General features: G+C 68.2%; 10 protein-coding genes across 10 annotated transcripts in view; 3 read left to right on the forward strand and 7 right to left on the reverse strand.

Annotated features, from left to right (window-relative positions):
* Nucleotides 1–3,589, reverse strand: MICPUCDRAFT_47189 (SNF2 super family; the record flags this gene model as incomplete). The annotated part of the gene is made up of 3 exons (XM_003058636.1): nucleotides 1–3,148; nucleotides 3,260–3,365; nucleotides 3,486–3,589. Coding segments are annotated over 3 exons (3,357 nt in total), but the record flags the coding sequence as incomplete, so codon positions are not given.
* Nucleotides 3,590–4,805: 1,216 nt separating this feature from the next.
* MICPUCDRAFT_17541 (uncharacterized protein) lies at nucleotides 4,806–5,608 on the reverse strand (the record flags this gene model as incomplete). Its single annotated transcript, XM_003058637.1, has 2 exons — nucleotides 4,806–5,080; nucleotides 5,587–5,608. 2 exons carry the CDS (start codon nucleotides 5,606–5,608, stop codon nucleotides 4,806–4,808), a joined length of 297 nt encoding a protein of 98 aa, XP_003058683.1.
* A 136-nt stretch (nucleotides 5,609–5,744) lies between these two features.
* MICPUCDRAFT_26662 (uncharacterized protein) lies at nucleotides 5,745–7,725 on the reverse strand. Its single transcript, XM_003058638.1, has 2 exons — nucleotides 7,294–7,725; nucleotides 5,745–7,227 (listed from the first exon to the last, which is right to left on the reverse strand). Exons 1-2 carry the CDS (start codon nucleotides 7,633–7,635, stop codon nucleotides 5,827–5,829), a joined length of 1,743 nt encoding a protein of 580 aa, XP_003058684.1. The 5' UTR covers nucleotides 7,636–7,725; the 3' UTR covers nucleotides 5,745–5,826.
* Nucleotides 7,726–9,122: 1,397 nt separating this feature from the next.
* On the forward strand, nucleotides 9,123–10,403 carry MICPUCDRAFT_1538 (uncharacterized protein; the record flags this gene model as incomplete). The annotated part of the gene is made up of 1 exon (XM_003058280.1): nucleotides 9,123–10,403. A coding segment is annotated over one exon (1,281 nt), but the record flags the coding sequence as incomplete, so codon positions are not given.
* Nucleotides 10,404–11,359: 956 nt separating this feature from the next.
* MICPUCDRAFT_39576 (uncharacterized protein) lies at nucleotides 11,360–13,418 on the reverse strand (the record flags this gene model as incomplete). Its single annotated transcript, XM_003058639.1, has 2 exons — nucleotides 11,360–11,369; nucleotides 11,398–13,418. 2 exons carry the CDS (start codon nucleotides 13,416–13,418, stop codon nucleotides 11,360–11,362), a joined length of 2,031 nt encoding a protein of 676 aa, XP_003058685.1.
* A 202-nt stretch (nucleotides 13,419–13,620) lies between these two features.
* Nucleotides 13,621–14,286, reverse strand: MICPUCDRAFT_57702 (uncharacterized protein; the record flags this gene model as incomplete). Its single annotated transcript, XM_003058640.1, has 1 exon — nucleotides 13,621–14,286. The coding sequence occupies one exon, from the start codon at nucleotides 14,284–14,286 to the stop codon at nucleotides 13,621–13,623; it is 666 nt and encodes a 221-aa protein (XP_003058686.1).
* A 435-nt stretch (nucleotides 14,287–14,721) lies between these two features.
* Nucleotides 14,722–16,848, reverse strand: MICPUCDRAFT_39578 (uncharacterized protein; the record flags this gene model as incomplete). The annotated part of the gene is made up of 1 exon (XM_003058641.1): nucleotides 14,722–16,848. The coding sequence occupies one exon, from the start codon at nucleotides 16,846–16,848 to the stop codon at nucleotides 14,722–14,724; it is 2,127 nt and encodes a 708-aa protein (XP_003058687.1).
* A 549-nt stretch (nucleotides 16,849–17,397) lies between these two features.
* Nucleotides 17,398–19,524, forward strand: MICPUCDRAFT_57704 (uncharacterized protein; the record flags this gene model as incomplete). Its single annotated transcript, XM_003058281.1, has 1 exon — nucleotides 17,398–19,524. One exon carries the CDS (start codon nucleotides 17,398–17,400, stop codon nucleotides 19,522–19,524), a length of 2,127 nt encoding a protein of 708 aa, XP_003058327.1.
* Nucleotides 19,525–19,682: 158 nt separating this feature from the next.
* MICPUCDRAFT_57705 (uncharacterized protein) lies at nucleotides 19,683–21,320 on the forward strand (the record flags this gene model as incomplete). Its single annotated transcript, XM_003058282.1, has 1 exon — nucleotides 19,683–21,320. One exon carries the CDS (start codon nucleotides 19,683–19,685, stop codon nucleotides 21,318–21,320), a length of 1,638 nt encoding a protein of 545 aa, XP_003058328.1.
* Nucleotides 21,321–22,122: 802 nt separating this feature from the next.
* Nucleotides 22,123–24,066, reverse strand: part of MICPUCDRAFT_518 (uncharacterized protein) — a gene marked incomplete at both ends in the record, with an annotated part of 3,471 nt that continues 1,527 nt past the window's right edge. The window contains 2 exons of the mRNA XM_003058642.1: nucleotides 22,123–23,419; nucleotides 23,604–23,930. Of these exons, the coding sequence (XP_003058688.1) occupies nucleotides 22,123–23,419; nucleotides 23,604–23,930 (1,624 nt within the window). The remainder of the gene's footprint in view (nucleotides 23,420–23,603; nucleotides 23,931–24,066) is intronic.

Here is a 24,066-nt window from a genome sequence, read left to right on the forward strand (position 1 = left end):
CCGGGCGAAGTTCCATCGCGGGATACAGACCGAGCAAGCCGTCCACATGCTCGGAAGGAGAACTGCAGGTGGAGTTCTTCGGGTCCCCGTTCGCGATCCACCCCGCGGGCGCGGGGGACCCGAGCACGAGCGCGAGGACCTCGACGGTCTTCCCGAGGCCCATCTCTTCGCACAGGAACCCGCCCTTCGCCATCGCGGGGACGCGGTTGCGGGGTAAGACCACGCGCGCGGCGGGGGAGAACCACGCGCCGTTCAGCGACGGAATCCTCGTCCACAGCACGTCGCGCAGCCCCCCCGGCGCAGCCTCGAGCTCGCGCATGCGGTGCAGCGACTGGAGCTGGTACGGCCGCAGCTCCACGGTCAACCCGGGCGGCTGCGTGTCCGGGTCGATCTCGCTCATCTCGAGGTGCCGCATGAAGTCCGGGATCGAGCGGATTTTCGAATCCGCGCTCGCGGCTTCCGCGCGCGCCAGCCGCTCCTGCCGCCGCGCCATGTCGTCGTTCCACAGCATCGCGACGAGGGACTCGTACATGACCGCCCCGGACGCCCCGTCGGGCGACACGCCGCCGTACCGCGAGTACGACGAGCTCCGCTCGTTGCAGAACATGGTCGACAGATCACAGGCGTTTTGGCTGGACGACACGAAACTCCGGCACGAAAACGCGCGGTGGTCCTCCGGCGTCGGTTCCGCCTCCGGGTCCTTGACGTAGATCTTCACCTCGAGCGTCGCGGACGACCCGGCGCGTCGGTCGTCGTCGGACTTCACCGCGAGCGTGAGGCGCGCGAGCGGCTGCGTCAGGCGCCACTTCTTCGCCGCGGCGCCCCCCGGGCCGTACCGGACGCCCCCCGAGTTGGTTTCCTCGTACATCGTCTGCTGCGCTCTCTTCAGCTCCGTGAGAATCTTCTCGCTCCGAAGCTCCGCGAGCTGCTCCGCGTGCTGCGCTTTGTACAGCGCCGCGAGGTTCTTCGTGTCCTCCGCCGCGCTGGGGTCGGTCACCGCCCCGCCGGGTATGATCCCGTTCACGCGCGAGAACGCGGACTTCGCCGCCTCGGACAGCGCGCCAAAGTCAAACGCCGCGGTGACGGCGTGCGTGGTAAACCCGCTGTCGACGAACGCGCTGTTACCGTACGTGTACCCCCCGGACTTTCGCGACCTGGGCCACTTCGCGTACGAGTCCTCGTGCGGCTTCCCTTCCTTGATGTCCAACAGCGTCTCGCAGTCGACGTTTTGGAACGGCGAGTTGTAATCAAAGCACGCGTGCATCAGCACCGGGTCGGGGAGGTCGCCATCGTCGCGCGTTTCCGCGGCGGCGGATTCGAACCCGCCGCCGCCGGAGGAGGACTTTCTCTTCGTCCCCGCTTTGGGCTTCCCGCCGCCGCTCGCGCTCCCGCTCGGCGGCGACGTCACGAGCGCGACGCCGTCGCCGCCCGAGACGACGCACCCGCGCGACAGGATCTTCTTCACGAGTTTCGAGATCGCGCTCGCAGCCTTGTCGCCGCCGACTTTCGGAAGCGCGGCGAGGGCGGCGGCTTCGAGGGCGGCGGCGATGTCGTCGCGGTAATACCCCCGTCCGCGAGGTTCATGATGCTTGTACGTGTATCCGGGTTTTGCTCCAGCATACTGGTGCGAGGCGAGGAACTCCGGTGGCGCCATCTTGGCGGTAGCCTTCCGCGGCGCCGCGGGGGCACTCGCGAACAAGTCCGCGTAGTAGGGGACGATGAGCGGCACCGAGCACGCCCTGAGCGCGGTGTAGACCGTCTCTTTCGCGATCACGAGGTTCGCCGCTTTCTCCTCGTTCTCGGAGTGCTCCCTCAAGCCGAACACCCTGTCGAAGTCGTCGTCCTCGCCGTGGTCGCTCTCGTAAAACTCATCCTCGGACTCGCTGTAGTACGCCATGCCGGCGCGTTCGAAAATCTTCCTTCGCTGCGCGCTCATGTCATCCTTGCGCTTCTGCGCCTTCTCCTTGATCTTCTTCTTCGCGTCCACCTTTCGCTTTTTGGCCTCCTGCGCGTCCTTCTTCACCTTGTCGAAGTCGTCGTGCACCGCAGGGTACACGATCACGACTTCGTCGCTCGCGTCCGCGGGCAGCCTGTACGCCACGAGCGCGTCCATAATCTTGCCGCGCTTCGGGTCGTGGAACCTTTTCGCGATGCAGCTCCGCGACGTCGAGAGCGATGACGAGAGCGACTCCGCGCTGTTCGGGTAGATGTCGTCGTCGGGGTACTCGCGCAGGAACCCGCGGACGTAGTGCACGGGCGTGTTCTCGAACCTCTCCCGCCGGGCGGCGTCGCGAAACGCCGCGCCGTCGGCGGGCGCCGCGTCCGTGCGAGTTCGCCGCGCGCTCGCGTCGCCGTCTTTCGCGTACGACGTGTACATCGCGACCACCTTCGAGCTGCCGTTGCGCACACGTCCGTCGCCGCGCTCGAGGCGCGTGGTATCGTCCGGTTTGCGCGCCTCCGGGGACAAGTACTCGCACGCGGCGAGGATCACCTTCTCCGCGTCTGAGACGCCGCACTTTTTTCGAATCGCGTCGACGACGTCCGCTGCGACGTCGCGCGCGCGTCTCACGTCGATCGCGACGTCCACGGGCGCGCGTTCGCCGCTGCAGTCGATCACGATCACCCTGAGCGGCACCATCTCGCGCGCGGGCGGCTCCCCCGGCCTGAACATGTGCCCCAACGTCGCGACCTTCTTGTCCGACGTCTTCGTGAACAAGTTGTACAGGTTCAGCGGCTTGTTCTTCGCCTGCGACGTCCGCTCCTCGTCGAACGTGTTCATGGTGTACCTGTCCCTGAACCGAATCCCGTGGCGGTACATCGCGAGCTTATCGTCCACGTCGCGCGCGGTCTTCCCGTTCGCGAGCACCATCGGGATGTTCAGCGTCCCGAGGAGCTTCAGAGAAGGCAGCGTGGACGGGTCCGGCATCGGCTGCGTCTCCGGCGGGCGCTGCGTGAGGTACGCCGTCGCCGCCGACGCGCGCTCCTCCGCGGCGTCCAGCAGCAGCGCCGCGGCTCGCGCCTCCGCGGCGTCCAGCAGAGGTTCCCTCCAGAGGGGCCGCGGCGCGGGGGGGAAGCCGGGCCGCGGCGCGGGCGCGCCGGGTCCGGCGCCGGCGCCGGCGGTCGCTCCCGCGGGCGCTCTCGCGGCAGCCTGGGAGAGGGGATCGATCGCGGAAGTCGAGGGGTTGAGCGGGCGCGTTCGAGAGACGACTCCGGCGAGGGGGGAGGAGGGAGGGACGGACGGACGGACGGCGACGCGCACCAGCTGGATGCGGTGGCGCATCTGGTCCCATCGCGCGACGCCGCTCTTCGCGTCGCAGTGCGTGGCCCAGTCCGGGCACGGCGCCTTCTTGTCGCAGCAGTAGCACCTGGGGGAGAAGGGGGAGAGCGCGCGCGAGGACGTCAGTCTTGTCGCACAGCTGTGCGTTCCGAGGAGGCGCTGAAGAGAAAAAAAAACGCGATGCCGGCACCCGTGGGCTCGGACGCACCAGCAGTTCGGGCAGTGCGTCGCGTGCGTCGTCTCCGCGAACTTGAACACCGCGCACGCGTGACGAGGGTGCGGGTAATCCACGAGCGCGTCGTCGCCGACCATGCCTGCGCGCGGGAGCGAGCGCGGGGGAGAGGGGAGAGCGTTCGAACGTCAGATCTCGCGAGCGCGGGACGGGGGACACGGAGGTTTTCCACCTTGGCGGCGGGGAACGCGCGCGCGGGCGGGGACGAAACGCGGTGGGAAGCATCCGAGCGACGTCGCGGACGAGCGGATTCAAACACGGCGCCGCGCGCGCGAGAAATCGCTCGGCGCGATGACGCGTAGGGTGCTCGTCGAGGGTGCTCGTTTTTTTCTCTCACCCGTGACGATGAGATCGTCATCTTCGTCGCCCACAGGCGCGGCGTCCCTCCTCACCGCGCGGTCGACGCGGACCTCCTCGACGACGTCCTCCGCCTGTTGGACCTCGTCATCGCTCGTATCGAGCAGCTCGATCACCTCGTCCGACGTAACCATGGTGCGGACGGAGGTGAGGGGCGCGGCGGTAACCGAATATTTTTACACGTTTACCGAGGCGGGCGCCCGCCGGGCAGGTGCCGCGCGCAGCTCCCCGTCTGATGATTGGCCCGCCCGTGAAACTCCGTCCGTAGCGTCGTCGCGTCCGGCGCCGCGGAGGAGACGCCGCCGACGCGACGCGCGTCGGCGCTGTGTGCATTTTCGCATCGCGAGGGAGGCGACCGAGCCGACGCGGGGGCGGACGGGGCAAGGCGCGGCGCGCGGCGCGAGAGTTCAGCCGTCGGCGCGCGCGACTGCCGACGAGGCGCGTTCGGTTTTCTTTTAGCGAATGGCGTGTCGGTGCATCACAAGTCCCCGCGCGTGGCCACGGCGAGGCTATAACTAACTACCAACGAACCACGACCAACCAAGCCCCAACTCCAAGCGATCGACCGTCTCGATCACTTGAGCTTCTTCTTCGGCCTGAGCTGGTTCGTGTGGCCGCACTTCTTCTTGCGGCAGTTCACCGCGCGCGCGTGGAGGCGCGCGTAGCACCTGAGCGAGGGAAGGGCGAGAGAGGGAGAGGGAGTCGGACGGTGAGCACGTCGCACGAGAATTGCGAGCGCTTCCTTCGCGAGGCGTGTCGAGACCCGGAATGACCGCGCCGCGGTGAGTCGTCCGCGGGGAGGCAAAGTGAATGGATCTCGTCTCTCTCGGGTCAGTTTTTCGACTTGAAGGAACGGAGATCCAAAAAGACAAACTTTATGGCCCTTTCTTCTTCGCGAGAGACTCGACGCGGCGCGACGGGCGGGTACGGCGTGGGTACTCACTTGCGGCAGATCATCTTGTCGACGTTGTACTTGCGCGCGAGCACGAGGAGCGAGGGCTCGATGATGCCGCCGCGGAGACGGAGCACGAGGTGCAGCGTGGACTCCTTCTGGATGTTGTAATCCGCGAGCGTGCGGCCGTCCTCGAGCTGCTTGCCCGCGAAGATCAGACGCTGCTGGTCGGGGGGGATCCCCTCCTTGTCCTGGATCTTCGCCTTGACGTTGTCGATGGTGTCCGAGGACTCCACCTCCAAGGTGATGGTCTTACCCGTGACTGCGGCGTCGAAAAAGAGGGGGAGGTGGTCAGCGCGCCTTCGACGGAGCGCAGAGGGCGACGATGGACGGGCGGAGATCGCGCCGCGGGGACGATGGATGCCGCCGCGATGCGATGGGAGGGCGACGCGCGCGCGCAAAAGCGCGGCGTCTTCCTCGCCATCGCGCCCGAAGGACACCCATCAACGCGACGTTCGTCGCGTAGAGAGCGGTGAAACCCTAAAAAATACATCCGCGCGACGACGCGACGACGGCGGGATGCGACGCCGCGGACGACGCGCGCGGACGCGCGGACGTCTACGACGCGCGCGACGAAGCGATTGCGCCGGCGAACGGCCGACGCGTCGACCCCCCGCCGCCGCGACCGCCGATCGTCGTCGCCTTTTCGCCGGGCAGATTCATTTTTCCACGACCCGCGCGCGAGACGCCGACCGCGGAAAACGCGGCGTCGCGACGCGCGCGACGCGCGCGACGACGAGACGACGACGGGGCCGGGCGTGGACGTACGGGTCTTCACGAAAATCTGCATGGCGGCTGCTGCTTTCCTCGCAGGTCAGCTCCTACGCGCCGGTAGATGAGGGCGACGGGAGCGCGCGATGGCCCTGTTTTAACCCTGTTTTACAGAGCGGTCGGCGTTGGCGCGCGCGGCGCGCGTCCGGTTTTTTGATAGATTACTCGGTCGTGTCTCGTACGAAAGTACCTTCGTACTTTCGTATGATATTAAAAGCCGCGTCCGTCGCGACGCGCTCACATCCTCTCCAGCGGCTCGATCATGAGCAACCGCAGGCCGTTGTCGATCACCTGCTTGAACGCCTTGCACAGGTGCACCCTCGCGTGCGTTGCGGCGACGCCGTCCCAACCCGTCTCCAGCTGCGAGTCCGTCGGCAAGATCCGCACGCCCTGCGGGCCGTAGTACCCCGACAGCTGTCGCACCATGGTGTTCAAAAAGTCGCACACCTTGTGGCACCCGTACTGCGGCAGCTGCGGCGGCTCCGGTAGCTTCGCGTGCCCAGCCTCGCGGATCATCGACGCGAACGGGAGGACGTACTCCATGAGAATCAACCACTCCTTGTCGTCGTCGAGCTTCGACGCGTCCACCTCCGCGAGCGGCGGCAACTCCGGCAACTTCCCTTCGCTCACCTTGGCTTCAAACTTCCTCACCACGGACGCGACGCGCGTGGAGTTGTACAGGATGAACGGCGCGGACGCGTCCTCGAAGTCCGTGATCTTCGCGATGTCGAAGTTGATCTGCGTGAGGCACGACACGCTGAGCAACGCGTACTTCATCGCCGCCGTGGATACCTCGTGCGTCACCGCGTCGAACTCCTCCGCGGACATGACCTCGCCCTTGTCCTCGTACTTCTTCCGCATCTTCTCCGTGATGACGGTCTTGAGCTCGTCGTAAAGGTCGTCCGCGAGGAGGTACCGCCCTCGTCGCCCCGACATCTTCCCGGTCGTGAGCTTGACGAGGTCGTACGACAGGTGGTACTGCCGGCCCTTCATCTCCGGGTTCATCATCATCATCCCTAAGCTAACCTTTTGCTGCGCGAGCTCTTGTTCGCTGCAGATGATGTTCAGGATGAGATCGCTCCGCGACGCCTTCTTGAACGAGTACACGATGTCGCGGTACGTGTACAGCGTGGACCCGTCCGGTCGCAGGACGTACAGAGGCGGGTACTCTTTCTGGTACCCGCCCTTCCCGGTCTTCAAGCCTTGGTCCGCGATGAACGACGACATGTCCAGGTACGCGCCCTGCGGAACGCCCTTGTCGTTCTTCTGCGTCTGCGGGACGAAGTAATCGCTGTTTCGCATGATCGCCAGCACCTTATCGTTGCTTCCCTCCCACCCGAGCTCGGACTCGTAGTCGAACTGGTCGTGCTGCACGCCGTACGTCGACAACGTCGTCTGCACGCCCGTGAGGCAGTCGCACACCATCTTCCGGAAAATCTTGATCGCCCACTCCTCCTGGCGCTCGTACGCGAGGTTTAATTTGCCCGCCTCGACCTTGATGTTCTCGATCTTACGCACGTCCTCGAGCATGACGACCATCATCTTCTCGAAACGCTCGCGCAGGTCCTGGTAAATGTCAAAGTACTCCGCGATCCCCTTCGTCTTCTTCTCGTCCCCGCCCGCGCTCGCGAGCGACGCCTCCATGAGCTTCGCCACCGCGTCCTTCCCTTCCTTGCACGCGTCCTCAACCGCGCCGGGATCCACGCCCACCGTCTGCAGCTCCTGGCACGTGTTCATCACGGCGTACATGGCGCCGATCCAATGATCGATCTTCATGTAGGGTTTGATCTTGTCGTAGACGCGCGAGTACGCCAGCGCGGTCAGACCGATCTGCGCGCCGAGGTCGTTGACGTAGAAGGCTTGCTTCACGTCGTACCCGCACGCGGCCTGGAGCTTCGCGAGGTGCGCGCCGATGATGACGTTCCGCAGGTTGCCGATGTGCAGCGGCGCGTTCGGGTTGGAGGACGTGTGCTCGATGATGCATCGCTTCCCTCCCGCGGCGTTCGTGTGCCCGTACGTCTCGCCGCTCGCGGCGACCGCGTCCATGGTGAGCTTGAACACGCGCGCGCGGTCGACGAACAGGTTCAGGTACGGCCCGACGCCCTCGCATCGCGTGATGAGCCCCGCGCTCGAGGGATCCGCCGCGATCTTCGCCTGGAGACCGGTCGCGAGCTCCGCGACGTACGCCACCGGGTTCGCTTTCCTCGCCGCGCAGAACCTCGACCACTGCACCGTGAAGTCCGCCTTGCCCAGGTCCTTCGAGCGCGTCACCTCGGGCAAGTCCGTCGCGTCCGGCTCCTTGTCTCGCAGGAAGGATGCGATCTCAGCCTGGATGCGGTTCGTGAGCTCAAGGAGGACGTCCTCGCCGGGGGTGAACGGCGCGTCCGTCATGACGACGACGAGCGCTTCGCGATGCGCGGACGGAGATCGCTCGTGGATGAGCTTCTGCTCGCGCGTCGACGTCGGGCGCGAGAGCTTTCGGTCGCGAGCGCGAGATCGGCGGGCGCGCGCGATGGGGTGAGGGCCGCGATCGGAAAACGGCGGCTCGCGGCCGCGGCCGGCCGCGGCCGGCGGACGGGACGAGCGCTTTTTCTGCATCGCCGCCGCCGCGTCGGCGTCCACTCCGCCAGCGCGCGGCCGCCGCACGGCACGAATCATCGCGCCCGGGCACCATGGGGCCGAAGCAGAGTAAAAAGACGAAGAAGTTCCAGCGCAAGCACCTCGCGAATGAGATCTCGCGGAGGAAGGCGGCTAAGACGGCCGCGCAGAGGCGACGCGCGAAGGAGATGCGCCTCGCGGCGAGCACGCTCGAGGACGGCGACGCGGGCGAGGGCAGCGGGAGCGAGGACGAGGCCGACGCCGCGGCCGCCGCGGCCGCGCCGGGGCAGAAGCGCCTCGAGGACATGTCCATCGACGAGTTCTTAAACGCGGGCGCGCGCGAGGACGGCGACGGCGGCGAGGACAGCGACGAGGACGACGACGAGCGCGATGGCGGCGAGGACGGCAGCAAGGACGATTCCGAGATCGACGCGGAAGACGGCAGCGACGACGAGGAGTGGCCCGAGGGCGACGAGGACGACGACGAGGACGAGGAGGAGGACGAAGAGGAGGAGGACGAAGCCGACGCCGACGACGACGCGAACGCCCCGCTCGCGGGCGTGAAGAAGAGCAACGTTGCGCTGAAGCGCGACATCGCGCAGCACAAGAAGGATCTCGAGACGCTCAAGGAGAAGGACCCGGAGTTTTACAAGTTTCTCCAGGAAGAGGACGAGCAGCTTCTGGACTTCGACGAGTCCGACCCGGAGTCCGATTCCGACGACGAGGACGAGGACGAGGAGGAGGACGCGGAAGAGGACGACGCGTCCGAGGACGAGGACGACGAGGAGAACGAAACCAGAAGCGTCGGCGGGACGAAGAACCGAAAGGGAAATGCAAAGGGCGACGTCGCGCGCCGCCGGTCGCTCACGTCCGCGACGGTTGCGAAACTGTGCGACCGCGCGATGGACGGCGCGTCCCTCGGGGCGGCGCGAAACCTCCTGCGCGCGTACCGAGCCGCGGCGCACTACGGCGACGAGGACGCGGACGAGGAGCTCGGCGTGAAGCTCGCGTCGTCGGCGGCGTTTCACTCGCTCGTGACGTTCACGCTGGAAGAGGCGGACGCCATCTTCTACGGGCTGCTCGGGAAGACGCGCGCGGATCACCCGGACGAGGCGCGACAGTTCAAGCCGCATCAGCAGACGCGCTGGCGAAAGGTGGAGCCGCTCGTGAAGAGCTTTTTGGGGAACACGCTGCACTTGCTCGGGCAACTCACGGACGCGGACATGTCGCGGTTCCTGCTCTCGCGTCTGAACGTCGCGGTGCCGTTCTTCGCGACGTTCGAGCGCTTGACGCGCAAGACGCTGAAGGCGACGCTCGCGCTGTTCGGCAGCGGCGAGCCCGCGCTCAGGGTGCAGTCCATCTTGCTCATACGGAACATGGCCGCGGTGTTGCCGCCGCCGACGCTCGAGAAGGCGGCCAAGGGCGTGTATCGACAGTTCGCCGCGAACGCAAAGTTCGTCAATCAGGAGAGCATCGAGCACGTGCAGTTCATGACGACGTGCGTGAGCGAGATATACGGCCTGGACCAGAACCAGTCGTACGCGCTCGCGTTCACGTACGTGCGGCAGCTCGCGAGTTTACTCAGAGGCGCGCTGACGAACACGACGAAGGAGGCGTTTCGCTCGGTGTACTGCTGGCAGTACGTGAACTGCTTAGAGTGCTGGGTCAAGGTGTTGCAGTCGCACGCGGCGGACGAGAACGCGGCGCTGCGGCCGCTCGTGTACCCGGTCGCGCAGGTGGCGCTCGGCGCGGCGAGGCTGTTGCCGAGCGCTCGGTACGCGCCGCTTCGACTGCGGCTCATTCGCGCGTTGAACGGGTTATCGCGCAGCACCGGACACTTCGTCCCCGTCGCGCCTTTACTCCTCGAGCTCCTCGGGTTCAGCGAGCTGAACAAGGCGCCGGTGAGCACGAAGGCACGACCGCCGGACTTCGGTCTCGTGCTCAGGGTCGCGAAGCAGGAGCTTCGGTCGCCCGCGGTGCAGGAGCTCATCGTCGAGGGAAGCCTCGCGGCGTTGTGCGATCACCTGAACCAGTGGGCGTACTCCCCCGGTTTTCCCGAGCTCGCGCACGTCCCCTCGCGCGATCTGAAGCGATTCTGTAAGCAGACGCAGGTGCAGAGGTTCCGGAAGATGGCGCGGTCGGTCGTGGACGCCGCGGAGCGGAACAGCGACTGGATCTCGCGGAAGCGCGACAACGCGGATTTCGCGCCGAAGGACGCCGAGCGCGTGCGCACGTTTCTCTCCGCGGACCGGGAGAACAAGAGAGCGCCGATGGAGAAACTCGCGGCGCAGATGAAGGAGAAGGAACGCCAGCGCGCGGAGGCGAACCGCGTGATGGACGTGCGGTTGGGCGGGGCGAAGCCGATGGGCCGCGGCAGCGACGGGACGTCGGACAGCGACGACGACGTCGACGACGGCGGCGGCGGCGACCGCGGAGGCGAGGAAGAAGACTTCGACGACGACGGCGACGGCGGCGACGGCGACGAGGACGACGACGACGAGGAAGAGTTCAAGGGGATGGACGACGAGGACGTGCTCGCGGCGCTCGCGTCGAGAGCGGGCGCCGCGGGCGGAACCGGCGGCGGGCTGCACGTCCGGCCGAAACTGCCGCCGAGGAAGGAGAGCGGCGACGACGACGTCGTGGAGGACCTCATCTTCTCGGACGACGACGACGACGACGACGACGACGACGATGCGCGCAAGAAGAAGAAGAAGAAGAAATCGAAGAAGAACTCTAGCGAGAAGGAGGGCGGCGGAGGCGGCGGCGGCGGCGCGAAGAAGAAGCGTCGATTCTAATACCATCCGAAGCGCGAGCGCGTCCAACCGCGGTATAATTTTAAAAGTCAGCCTTCATTTTCGCCCCGCGAGCTCGGAGAGCCTCTCGAGCAGCGCGTTCGCCTCGTCCACGGTCACCTCGGGCGACAGCGTCAACCCCTCGTCCACGCACCGCCCCGCGACGGAGAACACGACCGCCGGCGGCGCGCCCTCCTCAGCGCCGCGCTCGCGTCGGAGCAACACGAGCGCCGCGGCGCCGACGACGCGTCGCCCGCTCGCGCCTGACTTTTCCCATCGCCGCCGCGTCGCGTCGCTCATCTCGTCCACGGTCAGGCACACGATCTCGTTTTTCGCGTCCTCGCCGCCGCTCGCGACGTCGACGCCCTCCGCCCTCGCCGTCAGCATGACCTGGAGGTCCGACGGCACGACCTGGCACCGTCGTTTCCGCGCGATCGCGCCCAACGCGGCGGCGCCCGCGGTGGTAAAGTCGTACGGGAAAAAGTCGTCCTCGTCCTCGCCGTGCGCGAGGACTCTCGGCGCGAGCGCGATCACGCCCGCGGCCGCGCACGAGACCGGTCCGAGATCCGCGATGTCCGGCGACGCGGATGGCGTCAGCGTGACCGTCCCGCGCTCGCCCATCCACAGACGCGCGGCGTCGCGCGCTCGCAACCCGAGTCGAGACGCGATGGCGTCCGCCTCGCCGAAAGGAAGCGGCCGCACGGGGTCGGCGACGTCCCCGCTCGCGCGCGCCGCCGCGGCGGCCGCGTGCCTCTGCGTCCGCGTGAGGCGCGCGTCCGTCACGTCGGCGTCGTCGGCGTCGTCGGCGGCGGCGCGCTTGAGCAGAGCGACGAAGAAGCCGCCGGTGTCTCCGTCCTGCGGCAAAAAACGCGCGCACCGCTCCAAGTGCAAGTCTCGGCCTCCGAGCGCCGCGTCGCTCGGCGGCCACATGCTCGGCGCGCGCGCGGGCATCCCCGCCTTCTCCGCGTCCTCGTACGTGTCGTACCATCTCAGCGCGACGTCGTCGGCATCGTCGGAATCAGAATCCGAACCGGCGCCGTCCGAGTCGGAGTCGAACCTTCCGAGCCCGTCGCCTCGCGCGCCGTCGCCGCCCGCGAACGCGTGTTCGCACACCCCCCACGTCCTCACCCCTTCCCTTCGCCGCATCTTTTGCAACCCCGCGTCGTCCATGAACCCGTCCACGATCTCGAACCGCTCCCCGCCCGGCCCGAGAAGCACGGACGCGACGACGGCCTCGTCCTCCACCGGGTTCAACGCGCAGGTGCTGTATAGAAAATACCCTCCCGGTCGCGTCAACGCCGCCGCTCTGGACGCGATCGCGAGCTGCGTCTGATGCAGCGCGTTCCCTAAGCCGGGGTGCCAGCGTCGAAGGACGTCCGGGTCTTTGCGGAGCGTGCCGTCGCCGCTGCAAGGGACGTCCGCGAGCACGGCGTCGTATCCGCGCCGCCGTCGCGACGTCGACGTCGACGCGGAAGTCGACGCGCCGCCGCCGCCGCCGCCGCCGCCGCGGCTCGACCTCGCGCGGTCCTCGAACGTCGGCGCCGGGAGATCCTGCCCCATCGCGCACGTGATCACGAGCGACTGCATCTCGAGATCCGATCGCTTATGGCGCTCGATCGCTTCCCTGAGCGTCTTGATTCGATTCGGGTGCGCGTCGTTCGCGACGACGACGCCGGGCCCGCGCGGCGACGACCGCGCGGAGTCTGGCGGCGACACGATCTCCAAGAGCTGCGTCGTCTTGTTCCCCGGCGCCGCGCATACGTCCAGGACTTTGTCCCCCGCGCGCAGGTGCGGTCTCAGCACGAGCACGGGGAGCATCGAAACCGCCTCTTGTCTCGCGAGTAACCCGGCGGTCGCGCCGCGGTCGACGACCTCCGCGACGGCGGCGGGGAGTTTCTCTCTCCGACGCCGACGATGATGACGATGATGACTGTCTTCGTCGTCGCCCGCGGCGCGCGTCGAGACCACCTGCCATCCCTCGCGATTCGGCATCCACGGCAGTGGCTTCACGAGCGCGACCTTTTGCAGCTCCTTCAGGCGTTTCTTCAGATGGTTCGCGCGCGCGTCCGTCGCGTGGAGGCGGAACGTCACGGGCAGCGGCGTCGCGAACGCCGCCGCGGTGTCGTCGAGCTCGTCGTCGTCGCGGAAGATGCCCTGCGCGCGGTAGTACTTCCGCCACAGCAGCGCGCCGTAGTCGAACTTTCGAAACAGAAGCAGCTGCGCTTTGTCGAGCTGCGCGGTCCGCAGCGCGTTCTTCGTCGTCGGCTTGACGCCGCGCCCGTCGCTCGTCCCGGCGGCGGCGTGCTTCGTGCGCTTTTTCTCGTTCCCTCCGCGCCATCGCTTCGCGGCGCGCGCGTCGTCGCCTCCGCCGGGTCGCTCGCGCGCGCCTCCGTCGCCCCTTCCGTCGCCGCCGATCGGTCGCTTCTTGTCCTTCTTCATCGCGCCGCAGCCGCCGCCGCCGCGCGCGAAGCTGTGCACGACGAACGTCGGAACGATCGCGATTTCTCGGAGAGAACCGTAGTCGATCAGTTGGACGAAGCGAAGGGAAGTGTTTTGTTCTTCGAGACGATCGCTCGTCGGGTGTTCTTACAATCACAATACTGATACACTGTCCTCCTCCTCCGCGTCGTCGCGGCGCCGCTCACGCGCTGAGCGACCGTCTCCCCTTCGCGCGTCGGCGTCGCAGCACCCTGCGCCCGCCGATCGACGTCAGCCGCGCTCGGAACCCGTGCCGGCGTTTGCGAATGAGATTCGACGGCTGGTACGTCCGCTTCGTGTGCGCCCACACGACGACGCGCTCGCGCTCGTCCGCCGGCAGCGTGTCGTCCTCGACGGCGACGGAGGCGTCATTAAATTCGGTCGGGGACGCGATCTCGATGACCGTCGCGGGCGGCTCCGTCGCCGGCGTCGCGTGATCGTTTCCGTCGACGATCGGGACGCGGTGCGCGTTCGGCCGGTCCGTCGCCCACGCCTTTTCCATGTCGCGCAAGATCCCTTCCGCGCTCCGGCGCTCGCCGCCCGGCCACGCGCGCATCGCCGCCCGCATGCGCGCCTTGGCGAGTTTCATTCGCATCGCGTCCGCGATCGCGGCGGGCGACGGCGGCGGCTTCCACGCCTCCTCGGGGCGGATCTCCAAGGACGACAACAGCTTCGCCACGGGCAGATCGAGCCGCTCGCGCAGGTCCTCGCGGCGCCGCGCGTCGCGCGTCGCGTCCGCGGAGGCGGCGGGATCGACGAACCACCGGTGCGCGCCGTCGACGTCGGCGCCGTTGTATCGCTGCTGCGAGACGGACGAGACCGTCGTCATCGAAGCGCGGCCTCTGCGAGGGTAGGGCGCGCGGGCGTGGTCAGCGGCGAAGAGACGACGAGAGAGGGAAGCACAGAACGGACACGTCGCATCAAGAAGGGGGAAAAGGCGAGAAGGGACGGACGGCGCGCGACGCGCGGCGCGATCGCGAGCGCGCACCCGCGCGGGAGGTCGTGAACGCCGCGACGCGTCGCGTTGACGACGCGTGCGAGACCGTGCGCGGCGCGCCCGAGCGCGGCCATCGTTATGGACACGGTGCGCGCGACGCGACGACGTCGTCATTCTTGAGTCGACCCGGAGCGAGCAGAACGCGGGAAGATCATCACGCGCGGACGAACTCGAACGACGAGCTGCGCTGATGAGTGCGAGGTTTTTTCTGTCGGTTGGATTTTTACGCACTGCGTCTAAGGTCCCTCGGAGGGCGATCGAATCGAATCAGTCCTTCTTCGGCGCCTTCTTGATCACCGTCCCCTCGCTCACGGCGTCGTCCGACGACCCCGCGTCGACGGTCCCGGTCCCCTCGATCTTATCCACCGGCGGCAGTTTCGCCGCCGGCGGCGGCTTCGACGCGGCGCTTTTGGCGGCGGTCTCCGACGCCTTCGACACGAGGTCGCCGAGCGCGCCGATGCCGCCCTTCAGCGCGGACCCGAGAGCCTTGCCCGCGAGGTTCGCCGCGTCGCCGCTCTTCACGCTCTCCTCGAACTCCTGTCGCGACATCCGCTTCTTCTTCCCCGGGGAAGCGCTTCCTCCCGACTGCATCGACGACACGAGATCCGCGCTGCTGGCGCCGCGCGACGGCGACGACGCCCCGGCCGGGGACGTCTTCTTCTTCTCCGCCTTCGCCTTCGCCGCCGCCGCCTCCTTTTCCTGTTGCTGCTTCTTCTTCTCTCTTTCCACCTCCCGCCTCGACGGCGCGCGCTCCGCGCGCGGGGTCGAGAAACTCGGTATCTCCACGCCCTTGTCCGTGTACGACGGCGCGGACGACGACCGCGGCTTCGGCACGCGCGCGGGCGGCGCGTAACTCGCCGCCGTCTCGCCCGTCGCGCTGAACGCGTTCAGAAACTCATCCGCGTCGAAGGCGCTGGCGGGCGTCTCCGACGACGGCAACGACGAAGGGTACGGGGACTCGTACGACGTCCCGCCGAGGCCGTAGTCCGCGGACGACGGGAACGGCGACGTCGACGCCGGCGTCGTCGCCGAGGACGACAGCCCCGGAAACGACGACGACGACGCGTCGTACCCCGACGTCGACGACGACGCGGTCGGGGCGTCCAGCGCGTACTTCGACGTGAGCTCCGCGTAGATCCTCTCGACCTCGCTCTGGTCCACGCCCTGGTACCCGCTCGTCTCGACCCTCGGCGGCGGGACGTACTCCGGGACGTACGTCGGCGGCGGCGGCGGCGTGTACGCCTGCTTAAACGCGTCGTTATACGTCTCCTGTCCTCTCGCCGCCATCTCGGTCTTCGCGTCCATCACGCGCGCGAGCGCGCGCCGCTGGTCCTCCTCGTTCATCGCGCTCTCGACCTGCCCCTCCGTGTCCGCGAGCGCGGCGGCTTCCTTCTCTTCCTCTTCCTTCTTCGCCTTCGCGATCGCCTTCTCCGCCGCGATTCTCTCCGCCTCCGCGGCGGCGGCGGCGGCGGCGGCGGCGGCGGCCGCCGCCGACGCCTTCGCCGCGTTGTTCAGCGCGTTCAGCGCGAGCGCGATGATCACCGCGACGTACGCGGGGGTGCTGTACAGCATCGCGCACGCGTACTCCACGCCGGAGAGGAACCACGACGACGCGATGCGAACGATCGTGAGCGTCACCGCGGCGAGCCCCTTGAACGGTTTCCCCGTCAGCACGACGCCCCACTGGCCCTGGTCCGCGGCGTTCTTCACGAACGCGAACCCCTCCTTCGTGGACTCGACGAACGTCGCGAGCGGCGTGGACGGCCCGGTCGCTCGCGCGGCGGTCTCCGCCGCGACGCCCTGCGCGCCTTTCAGCGCCGACGCCAGCGATCGCAACCCCGCGCCCGCGGCGTCGGCGGCGTCGGCGGCGCCCTCCGCGACGGCGTCGCCGACGTTGCTCATGCCCGCTCTGCTCCACGCGAAGACGCCTCTGAGGACGTCCTGCGTCGGCGCGAGGCTCTCCGCGGTGACCGCGCCGAAGATTGGCGTGAGGTCCGCGTACGCGAACGCCGCGGCGGCGGCGATCGCGGCGGCGACGACGAGGAGCGACGGGATCGGATTCGTATTCGATTCGCCCTCGTCGCTCGAGGGCGTCTGCTCTCCGCCGGACGCGTCCGACGTCTCCGCGGCGGCGACGCTCGCGGAGACGCGGATCGTCGACCTCCTCGCGCGGAGGCGGACGAGGCGCGTCGTCGCGGTGGGCGCGGCGGACGCGACCGACGACGCGACGACGACGGCGACGACGCGCGAGGTGGAGCTCGCGCGCCGGCGACGCGGCGCGGGGAGCGCGGGAACGCCCACCACGGCGCGCACCGCGGCGACGCGTGCGCGAGGTCGCGCGGCGACCGCGCGCATCGCGCACGCGGCGGGCGCGGGCGCGGCGGACGGCATCATGACGCCGCGCGAGTTTTACGCCTGCGACGAGAGGAAGGACGCGAGGAGCGGGAGGCGCGTGATGAGCGCGAGCGTCGGCGGAGAGATCGCGAAAGAAACCAAACGGTCTCTTGCGAATTGATCGACGCCGTCCGCGGACGCGCGATCTATCGCGACGCGCGAGCGGACGCGGGGGCGAAAACGCTCACTCAGCGCGCGATTCTTACCGTGGCGTATCGCGCGCGGGAACGATAAGCGGCGCGTGTGGCGGACCAGCCGCGCGGCACCCTCTGCGACGCGCGCGAGCGGTTCGCACGTTACCGTACGACGTCGTGGGACGACTCCTATCCTTCGAAACCAGTCACCAGCAGCAGTGCCCTTTCGTTCCTGGGAGTACGTTGTACTGTATGAGTTTCAAACCACGTCCCTGATCGAGCCAGCCGGTCAACCTGACCCGCACTTCTCCCAACTGACCGACGGCCGCGGCCGATAGCCGAGGGGAAGGGGCGAAAGTCCGGCCTTTCTCGGACACACCTCGTCGCCGAGCGCCGCTCGCCCGCGAAAGGCATCATGCCGACGGACAACATCGACTCGAAGTACTTGAAGGACACGGTCGCGGACGTCCTCGTCCGCGCGTGCTCCGAGTGCGCGGTCGCGCGCCCGAAAGATCCCGTGGACTACGTCGCGGGATGGCTCGCGCGCTACGTCGAGAACGATTCGATCCTAAAGAAGCACAACAGCGCGAAGGATCTCGAGCGGACGGCGCGCGAGGCCGAGGAAGAGGTGCGCGCGGTTTTCTCTCCATCGCGGCGGCGCGTCGCGGCGCGCGATCGCGCGCGCTGTCCGACGCCCCGCGTCCCCGCGCGCTCGCGCGCGCCTCGCCGATTCTTTTCCGTCGCGCGCTGCAGTGCGTGTTTCCCATTGCGTCGCGATCCCGCGTCTTCTGACGCCCTCCCCCCCCCCCCCCGCCCGCACCGCCAGGCGCGCAACGAGCGAGCGACCGCGATCGCGAACCGCCGCATCCGCACGGACAAGGCGATCGAGCACATCAAGACGCTGAAGGGCGACCCGGACATCCTGTACAAGCACACGGCGAACTACGCCGCGCGATTAGCGACCGCGCCCGCGAACTCGCTCGTGGTGTACCTCGCGGACCTGGAAGAGCCCGTGAAGGAGGAGGTGGTGAAACTTCCGAAGAAGAAGAAGGCGGAGGGCGAGGAGGGCGAAGAGGAGGAGGAGGAAGAGGAAGAGGAGGAAGAAGGACCCGACTCGGACTTAGAAGAGGAGGAGGAGGGGGAGGCGTCGGGAGACGCGCCCGCGGAGGGCGCCGCGGAGGGCGCCGCGGAGGACTACGGCGGCGCGTCGATGAAGGACGGCGAGTTCGACTACTCGAAGATGTTTTACCGGTACGTCGCCGTCGCGGGCACGGGGAAGCGCGGCGCGCACGACTGGATGCTCGGCAAGACGCTCGAGCGCCCGAAAGGCGAGGTGGACGAGAACGGCGAGCCGGTCCCGCCCGCGGACGGCGAAACGCCCGCGCCCGCGCCGTTATCTTTCTCCCTCGTCGACGCCGACGAAGACGGCCACCGCGCGCCGTGGATCGACGTGAAAAACGTGATGCACCCGTCGCTCGACCCGACCAAGCCGGTGACGTTCCTGAACGGCATCCCGCGCGTGGGCGCGTACTTCGCGACGCCGATCACGCTCGCGACCGGGGAGATCGCCGGGATGCTGTGCGCGGACACGCTGAAGACGCCGAGCGGCGGGAGCGGCCTGCCCGTCTCCGAGGAGGACAAAGATTTGATTCGCGAGATCGCAGACGCCGCGGCGGAGGCGCTGAGAGACGCCGCGGAGGCGCGAGCGGAGAAGGTCGCGGAGGCGGCGGCGGCGCAGGCGGCGCTCAAGGCGAAGCTCGCGGCCGCCGCGGAGGAGGACGATAGCGACGATTCCGAGGACGAGGGCGAGGGCGCGGAGGAGGAGGGCGAGGGCGCAGCTGAGGCGCCCGCGGAGCCCCCCGCGGAGCCCCCCGCGGAGGGCGAAGACGCGGGCGAAGATGCCGGCGCCGACCCGGCGGCGGCGGCGAGGGCGGCGATGAAGGCGGCGATCGCCGCGATCAAGGCGGCGAAGAAGGTCCTGAAGCAGAAGAAGAAGCTCTTCCGCTGCGTCAAGGAGCTCCTCGCGGAGATCGACGACGAGACGCTCGCGGAGATTCGGAGCTACCCGCGCGCGCCGCCGCTAGCGTACATGGTCGTCAAGGCGTGCCTGTACACGTGCGGGCACAAAAAATTCGAGTTTGAGTCGTGGGCGCTGACGCGTAAACTCCTCGGCGAGGACTTCCTCGACGAGCTCCGGCGCTTAGACCCGACCGCGCCGAGGAAGGAGAAGGCTTACGCGGGCGCGACGGCGTGCATGAAAGGCTTGAAGCTAAAGGAGGTGATGCGCGAGAGCAAAGCCGGCAGCTTGCTCTTCACGTGGGTGCGAAATTTCATGCTCGCGCAGGACGCAGCGCATGAGGTCGCCGTCGCGAAGCAGTCGCTGGCGGATCTGGAGGCTGCGGAGGAGGCGAGAGCGATCGCGGCGGCGGAGGCTGCGGAGGCTGCCGCCGCGGAGGCTGCCGCGGCCGCGGCGGCGGAGGCGGAGGCGGCGGCGGCCGCGGAGGGCGGCGAGGAGGGCGGGGAGGCGCCCGCCGCGGAGTAGACTGGCTGGAGAAACTTTTTATCCGTTGACCGTTGGGACGTTTTCTTCTTCTTCGCTTTTCTCGTCGTCGCCCCCCGCGCGGATCTCGTCTCGCGCGTCATTCGCCCGCCCGCCGCGCCCCCCCCAACCCGCGCGCGGTCACTCCTTCGGCGCGCGTCATGTCGAAAGTGGCGATGCCGATGGTGCGCGACGGCGGCGTCGAGTCCAAGGACGCGGACGAGCTCAAGCCGTCGCCCGAGCTCGTGACGTACTACCGCGAAAAAGTCGCGCAGTTCGAGAAGGAGCGCGAGGAGCTCATCGCTCGCATCGACGCCGTCGGCGTCCGACGCGCGGAGCTTCACCAGAGCGAGTGGGAGCTGAAGAAGCGCACGATGGAAGTCAGCGAGCTCCAGAAGGCGCTGTCCGACGCGCACGCGTACCTTTTCGAGGAGCGCGACCGCCTCATGACGATGCAAGCGGAGAACGACGACCTGAAGCTGAAAGAGGTGGAAGACAGGAAGCGCATCGAGAACCTCCTCAAGGCGATGGACCCGACCAAGTCGGACATCACGCTGTCGCGCGACCCGCCGCCGGTGCCGCCGCAGGCGATGTCCGGCCCGCTCAAGGGCGTCAGGGAAGGTAGCAAAGACAGCGAGTTCAGGATGCGCGACCTGAAGAAGAAGTTCGTGCTCCCGTCCAAGAAGAACAAGGGCGGAGGAAAGACGGTGTACATGCCGGGCGACGAGGACGGCGAGTCCTCCAAACTGAAGATTCAGCAGCTCGAGACGATGATCGTGGAGCAGCGCAAGTTCGCGAACGAGCGCATCGCGACGCTGCTCGAGGACAGACGCATCCGAGACGCGGACGAGGCGCTCATTCGCGAGGCGGCGGATAAAAAAGTCGTCGAGCTCGAGGACCGCCTGAAACGCACGGAGGAGCTCCTGCAGCAGAGCACGAAGGATTACATCCTCCTTCGCACGACGCCGTACATCCTCCACGAGCAGCAGCAGCTGTTGAACGCGGAGTTGGAGTCTCTCTCGGGCGAGCGCGAGTCGTTGGACGGGAAGGTGAGGCACGCGAGGAAAGACGCGAAAAAACGCGCCGAGGCGGAGGTGGAGTCCTACATCGCCAACCTGCGCGACCAGCTCCAACGCAGATCCGCGACGGCGACGCAGTACGAGCGGCGCATATCCGAGCTCGAGTCGCAGAACGCCAACTACAAGAAGAAGCACCGGGAGATCGAGACGCGGCGCGCGATGGATCTCGAGGGGTTCACCGCGGACGTCACGACGCTGCGTCGGCTGCTCGCCGCGGTGGATCGAAAATTGCACCAGACGCGTCTGACGCAACGGCTCGACGACGACGAGAGGCTGGACATGCTCATGGAGCAGCTCGAGAAGCGCGCGCCGGACCCCGCGCCCGCGCCCGGCGGCGCGCACGGAGGCGTCGAGTTCCGCGCAAAGGACGGTCCGGGGATGGCGGCGCCGCTGGACGCGAAGGGCGTCGCGTTCGACGTTCAACACATTCGCAAGGCGCTGTCGGCGGTGGAGGAGCGGCTGTCGGACGCGCGCGTGAGCGCCGCCGCGGTCGCGGGGCAGACCGCGCAGGAGATCCACGACGCGGGGAAGCTCGCGGCGCACAACGCGGCCGCGAGCGCGCGCGCGGCCGGGGACGCGTTGGACCAGACGAGGGATTACTACTCCAACGCGGTGAAGGCGATGCCGAGGGGAGGGGCGGAGAACGTCGCCTTCGGCGGCGGCGCCGGGGCCAAGTCCAAGGCGAAGCCGTTAGGGATCCACAACCGCGCGTTTCGATGATGCGACGCGACGCGGGCGACGAAGACGCGCGATAGCATTGTAGTGGTTGTGTATTATACACGCGCGTCTTCTATGATTGATACGTATCTTCTAAAGAGACCGCCGTCCGTTCCGCTTCCGTTCCGAGACGATTAGCTTAACCTTACTTCTTCGAGCGCGCGCGCGTCGCTCGTTTTGGTTGCGTCGCCGGCTCCTCCTCCACCGGCGCCAGCGCCGCTTTCCGTTTCGTCGCCGCGCGCTTCTTCGGCTTCGCGGGCGCCGCCTCCGGCGCCGCCGCGGCCTCCGAGTCCGATTCGCTCTCCGCGCGCCTCTGCCCGCGCGTCTTCCTGGGAGATATCGCGGACAGTCCGAGCGCCGCGGCGGCATCCGCGCTCTTCGCCGGCGGCGGCTTCTCCTTCGCGCCCCCCTTCCCTCGTTTCACCGTCGCGACCTCATCGGGGGCGTCGTCTGAGTCGGATTCGACGTCGCCGTCGCCGTCTTCCTCTGCGGACAGGTCGTCGTCGTCGTCGTCGTCGCCATCGCCGCCGCCCGCGGCGAATCTGTCGGGGACCGCGCCGCCGCCGCCGCCGCCGTCGTCGTCGTCGTCGTCTTCGCTGAAGTGCCCGAGGTCGAAGTCGTCCTCGTCGTCCCCGCCCCTCGTCCTCAACGCCGGAAGCGCCGCCGCCTGCTTCGCGGGCGCGCCCAGCGCGCCGACCATCGGGACGCTGTCGTCCCTTCCGCTGTCCCAGTTCCTCGCCATCTCCGCGAGCAAACGCCTCGGCGGCGCGCTCGGCGCCGGCGCCGACTTCTCCTCGTCGTCGAGCAACACGCCCATGCCCGCGAGCGCGACGTCCAAAAGGTACGTCCCTCGAACGAGCCTCCCCGCGCGCGCGAAGTGTCGCGTCGTGTACGCCTTCAGCGACGCGACGTGGTCCTTGACGCCCTTCACGCCCGACAGCTCGCGCAGCGAGCGATGCCGCAGCAGCGCCGCGAGGCACCGCTGCGCGGGGTCGCAAAACCGCGCGTTGGAATTCCACGCCTTGATCGCGCACACGAACCGAAGCAACGCGACGCCCTTCACCGTCGCCGCGAGCGATTCCAACTGCGCGCACCCGATCGCACCGTTCGCGATCATCGCCTTCACCGCGACGAGAAGCGCGTGCGGGTGGTTCAGCTTGAGCGCTAAGCGCGCAGCCTTGTCGTGCTGCCCGGACGCCGCCGCGTTGGACAGCTCCTGCGTCGCGCCCGCCCTCGACGCGTTCGCCGCCGCCTCCTCCGCCGCCGCCTCCGCGGTGGCGTCGTTCCACAGCGTCAGCTTCGCGTCCGCGCCGCCGGTCGCGAGGACGTCGCCGTCGTCGTCGACCGCGAGCGCCCACGCTTTATCCTCGTGCGCGTCCAACGTCGCGATCGCCGCGCCGGTTCGCACGCCCCAGAGGAGGAGCAACCCGTCGCCGCCGGTGGAGACGATTTGCGTCCCGCCGGAGACGAACTTCAACGCCAACGCCGCCGCGGTGTGCCCTTCGAGCGTGCGCAAACACGCGCCGCTGCCGCTCTTGTACGTGTTCGGGTCGCACGACCATATCTTGATCGTCTTGTCCCCTCCCGCGGTCGCGACGACGCGGTCCGCGGGCGAGAACGCCACCGCCCACACGCCGCGTTTGTGCCCTCGCAGGACGCCGCACGGGATCAGGTCCGGCAGGCGCCACAGCCGCGCGGTCCTGTCGCCCGAACACGTCGCGCCGAGGGTCAAGTTGGGCGCGATCGCGCAGCAGTTCACCGCCTTGTCGTGCGCGATCGCCGCGGACTTCGCGAGGAACGGAACGGGTCGGAGGGGCGACTCCTCGAGATCGTCGTCGTCGTCGTCATCGCCGGCGGCGGCGGCGGCGGCGGCGCGATGCGAGTGCAACGCGCCGCGGACGTCCCACACGCGCGCGACTTTATCCGCGCCGCCGCTCATCGCGATCGGCGTGCCGTTCTTGTGCCCGAACGCGACGGCGGCGACCGCGCCGACGTGGCCTTCTCCGATCGCGATGCATCGCGCGCCGGACGTCGACGCCGCGCCGTGCCCCGTCGCGTCGCCGGACGCCACCGCCGCCGCCGCCGTCGTCACGTCCCAAAGTCTGAGGGCCATTCCATACAAAGCGATGTCGGGGTGGAGTTCATAGGCGTCAGCTAGAGTTGAAAGGCGTCGAGGTCGGGGATTGAAAGCGAGGTGTGGGCGGCGAGAGACGACGGCAGAAGTCCTTAAGGATCGGCGTTCACCACGCCGACGCGGTCGTATGGGGACCAGTGTATAGAACGCACCTGACGGTGTGATCTCTCGAGCCGGTGATCACGAGGCATTCGCCGTTCGGGCCGACGCTCGCGTCGAGGGACAGAATCGCGCCCGCGTGCCCGGGAAGCGCGGCCGTACACGCCATCGTTGACGGGTCGAACACGCGAAGGAGAGCGCTGTTCGTCGCCACCGCGAGCGCTCTCGGTCTCTTCTTCGTCTTCGCGGCGCGTTTTCGTCTCTTCTCGTCGCCGTCTTGGCCGACATCCGCCTCCTCCTCCTCCTCCTCCTCATCCTCATCGCCGCTCCCCGGAAGGAACGCCGCAGCGATGATCTCGTCCGTGTTCCCTATCAGCTCCCTCCTCACGACGATAGACCCCGCGCCGCCGCCCGCGTCGTCCAGCGCGTCGTCCGGCCCGTAGAACAACAGCCTGTGGTCGCCCGTCACGGCGAGCACGCCGTCTCCGTTTGCGTTGAGCTGCAGCGACGTGAACG

This window comes from Micromonas pusilla, assembly GCF_000151265.4.
Source record: "Micromonas pusilla CCMP1545 genomic scaffold MICPUCscaffold_5, whole genome shotgun sequence".
Lineage (NCBI taxonomy): Eukaryota > Viridiplantae > Chlorophyta > Mamiellophyceae > Mamiellales > Mamiellaceae > Micromonas > Micromonas pusilla.

What these genes read in the sequence shown, in the direction of transcription:
- MICPUCDRAFT_26662 (XM_003058638.1), bottom strand. Translation starts at nt 7,635, where the DNA reads ATGGACGCGGTCGCCGCGAGCGGCGAGACGTACGGGCACACGAACGCC. An exon ending in AGGAGCTGCAGACGGTGGGC is followed by an intron (nt 7,228 to 7,293) that starts GTGGATCCCGGC and finishes AAGCTCATGGAG; the next exon opens with GCGTCGCTCGCGAGCGCGGG.